Source organism: Mandrillus leucophaeus, unplaced genomic scaffold, assembly GCF_000951045.1.
Source record: "Mandrillus leucophaeus isolate KB7577 unplaced genomic scaffold, Mleu.le_1.0 Scaffold34, whole genome shotgun sequence".
In the NCBI taxonomy this organism is placed as follows: Eukaryota; Metazoa; Chordata; class Mammalia; order Primates; family Cercopithecidae; genus Mandrillus; species Mandrillus leucophaeus.
In genome coordinates this window covers 283,523-287,684 of record NW_012103587.1, presented here as the reverse complement: position 1 = coordinate 287,684, position 4,162 = coordinate 283,523, and the positions used below count along the sequence as shown (strand labels likewise).

The following is a 4,162-nucleotide window of genomic DNA, read 5'->3' as shown; positions in this document are numbered from 1 at the left end:
TCTCACAGGAAGCATAACCTTTATGCCCAATAACCAAAGAACGTACCTGGTCACAGCAGCAGCGAACATCACAGGCCCCAGCTGTTAAATTACAAGGACAAGGGCCAAGGGGCTGATACACCTGGTTAGGAATGACAGTCACGTTCTCTGAAAGGTACACACAACAGAAAAATTCAGCTAAGAAACATTCCAACAAAGCATGGTCACATTTTTAACATTCAAAAGAAAGCTGAATTATCTTGTTTTGTAAATCATCATTACCAAATATTCGACATTAAGGAATCCATGAAATATATGACGCCTACATCTACCACTCCAACAAAAACCCAAATATAAGAAAACACGCCAGTTACAATGAAACAAAGAAGTCATAGTTGATCTGGAAGATAATCAATTGACTAAGAGTCACAAGTTAGTATATACATAATGTACTGATTTTAGGCTGGGCAGGGTGGCTCACACCTGTAAACCCAGGACTTTGGGAGGCTAAGGTGGACAGATCACCTGAGGTCAGGCGTTCAAGACCAGCCTGGCCAACATAGTGAAACCCTGTCTCTAATAAAAATACAAAAAGTAGCCCAGACTACAAAAAAGAAACAGATAAAATTAACTTAATAATATATTTCACTGAACCCAACACATCCAACATAATATCATTGCAACAGGCAATCAGTGTAAAAATTATGAATGAGCTATTCCACATTCTTTGTTTCACAGTAAGTCCTCAAAAACTGGTGGCTATTTAACAGTTACAGCACATCTCAATTAAGACCCATCCCCTTTCGACTGTCCAGTGTCCAGACGTGGCTCGTGGCTGTGGTACCCAATAGTGCAGGTGGGACTAATGTGGTCTGACCAGGAGAGTATGGAGGGCTGGGTTATGCAGGGATGATACAGTGAGACACCGTAGCTTCCCTGAGGGACTTGCATTCTCAGAGGGAGGAGACAGGTAAAGAGATCATGTGACCATAAAGGGGTAAACACGGAAATAGCTCTGTCCTGGGAACCCAGGGAGGGCAGGTGGCTTAGGCTGGGTGTCAGGAAGACTTGCAGAGAGAATGCGCTGAGCCTGAAACACACATAAGAGTTTGTACAGGCAGCCGGGCGCGGTGGCTCACGCCTGTAATCCCAGCACTTCGGGAGGCCGAGGCGGGTGGATCACCTGAGGTCAGGAGTTTTAGACCAGCCTGACCAACATGGAGAAACCCCGTCTGTACTAAAAGAAAAAAAAAAGAGTTTGTATAGGTAAGAGGGGCTACTGGAGAACTGTAGGTGGAAGACAGAGGGGGCGGATGAATAGGGGAACACTGTGGTGCAAGGGAGAAGGTGGCAGGTGTGAATGGGACAAGGCCAGAGAAAGCAGCTCAGGAAAGGACGCAGGAATTCAAGAGAGGGGTGATGCACTTGGGGATAATATACCTGGAGACAAGGGAAAACACGTAAGAAATGCTAAAGAAGTAAACATCAGCAGGGCCCATTGTTTATAACTCTTCACTATATTACAGGTTTCCGTACTTATTTTCCTCTTTGAAGAAGAAATGTTACACGACACTTCAGCCTCCTAACTCAGAATTCAGTGGCAGTAATGCTTTGGGTTTCTCATGGATCATTTATCAGATAAAAGTTTCATTCTGCTGAATTTTACTTTTACACGTTAGAAAACCATGCAGCAACTATTTGTTTAAACCCCACATAACAGTTAACTTTAACGACACAATGGGTGAAGTATCTAAAGAACAGCTAACCATCTGTTCCATGCTGTAACATAGCAGAAGGTCAATGATACATCAATGGTATCTGGAACAAGAAGGTCCACATCGCAGACCACGTTACAGCGGTAAGGGTCTGACCCTCAGTGTTATCAAACCCATGTGACACAAGCAAGGCACTCTATTAATTAATTGATTTTTTTTTTTGAGACAGGGTCTCACGCTGTTGCCCAGGCTGAAGTGTGCAGTGGCACAATCAGCTCACTGCAGCCTCAACCTCCCAGCGCTCAAGTGATCCACCTCAGCCTCCCAAGTATCTGGGACCACAGGTGTGCACCATCATGCTCAGCTAACGTTCATATTTTCTGTAAAGACGGGGTCTCACTATGCTGTCCATGCTGGTCTCAAACTCCTGGGCTTGAGTGATCCTCCCACCTTGGCCTCCCAAAGTGCTGGAATTACAGGCATGGTGCATGAGCCACCACCCCCAAGCCACGAGGCACTTTAGAATAGGGTTTTACTATGTGTTACACAAATAGATGTTTGTGTGTTGATTTATGTTTTCTACATTGTTCACTGGCTTCGTTGTTACTTGATATGACACATGCCTCCTGTCTGTGCTTCCATTCTTTTTCTAGTTTTAATCGCTGGCTGGCTGGGTAAAAAATTTTTCATGCGTTCATGGGGTCAGAGGAGACAATTCACTCACTCATATACAAGGATGTTCAATTTTCTAGGTTTGGTGTTCTAAAATATTACCTAAATATACTCAAGTATATTTTCCTTTTTTTTTTTTTTTTTTTTTTTGAGACAGGGTCTTGCTCTGTCAACCAGGCTGGAGTACATGGAGCAATCTTGGCTCACTGCAACCTCCACCTCCTGGGCTCAAGCAATCCCCCGACCTCAACCTCCCTCGTAGCTAGGGCTGCAGGCACCCACTGCCACACACAGCTAATTGTCGTATTTGTTTGTAGAGACGGGGTTTCGCCACATTGCCCAGGCTGGTCTTGAACACCTAGGCTCAAGTGGTCTGCGCGCCTTGGCCTCTAAAAGTGTTGGGATGACAGGCATGAGCCACCACCCAGCCTCAAGCATATTTCTCAAAGGAAAAAAGTCAGTGCTTTGAACAGTGCAGCTATCATGAACCCCTCCTGTTGTTTTGGGGCTTGTTTTTTTTTGTTTTTTTTTTTTTGTCATTGAATACTTCTTTTTGGCTTTGTTTTGAATTTTAAGCCATAGAAAAATTTAAAACTTTTAAGTAGGTAACACATTTGCAAGGTTCCAAAAAATCAAAAGCATATTTAACAAGTCCTCACTGTCAGCCCTTTCCCGTTCCCACATCACCCTCCAACTTGGTAGAACATGATTAGCTTCTCCAACATCCTTCCAGAATTTCTTTATGCAAATGTTTTCATTTCTGCCTCCTTTATGCAAAAGATAGCACGCTGCAGGCAGCCATCTGCAGTTGCTTTTTTCACTTCATTCATCTTGGAGGCCTTTCCGTGCAAGCACACTGAGGGCACAGTCTGCTGAAGGGAGCTGTCAAACTCGTCTCATCATCCTAAACTTCCGGAAGCACAAGGAGGACCACAGTTAGGGCTGTAATAAGAGAAGTGGCAGTAAAGGAGTCTCCAGTGAACAGACTTTTGCTACTCAAGTCTGGAACACTTCTCCCTCCATGCCACGTGGCCATAAAGGCAAGAGATGTCAGAGTTTGCCACAGGGCACAGGGGACATGGCGGTAGCACTCATGACAGCAGAGCCCTCTGGGCACATCTAGTTAAAAGTTCTTTTGGTTTAAGAACACTGACATCATGTGAGACGGAGATTAACACAAAACCATTTTCTCATGTCCAAAGATTCATGTACATGGGCATAATGATCTTTGCTGTAGCATCAAAAGCTGGGAACAGGCCAGGTGCAGTGGCTCCTGCCTGTAATCCCAGCACTTCAGGAGGCCGTGGCGGGATGATCACCTGGGCCCAGGAGTTCAAAACCAGCCTGGCTAACATAGTGAGACCCTGTCTCTACAAAAAATGTAAAAACTAGCCAGGTGTGGTGGTGCACGCCGGTAGCCCCAGCTACTATGGAGGCTGTGGCAGGAGGATCGCCTGAACCAGTAAGGTTGAGGCTGCAGTGAGCCAGGATCATGCCCTTGCACTCTAGCTCCAGTCTGGGTGACAGAGTGAGACCCTGTCTCTAAAAGAAATGAAAATTTAAAAAAACTTAAAAAAAAAAAAAGCTGGAAATGATGTAAACTTCATCAACCTCAAATTCCTATGCTCAAGCGATCCTCCCACCTCAGCCTCCCCAGTAGCTAGGACTACAGGCGAGCACCACCATACCCAGCTAACTTTTTAAATTTTTTTATAGAGACAGTATCTGCTATGTTGCCCAGGTTGGTCTTGAACTCCTGGGCTCAAGAAATTCCCCCGCCTTGGCCTCCCAAAGCA

General features: G+C 45.1%; 1 protein-coding gene across 1 annotated transcript in view; it reads right to left on the bottom strand.

The window, feature by feature from the left end:
* TCTN2 (tectonic family member 2) overlaps positions 1-4,162 on the bottom strand; it is a 63,958-nt gene that overhangs the window by 52,863 nt on the left and 6,933 nt on the right. Inside the window, exons 4-5 of the mRNA XM_011988888.1 lie at positions 3,277-3,308; positions 47-177 (exon numbers count right to left, since the gene is read on the bottom strand). Of these exons, the coding sequence (XP_011844278.1) occupies positions 47-177; positions 3,277-3,308 (163 nt within the window). The remainder of the gene's footprint in view (positions 1-46; positions 178-3,276; positions 3,309-4,162) is intronic.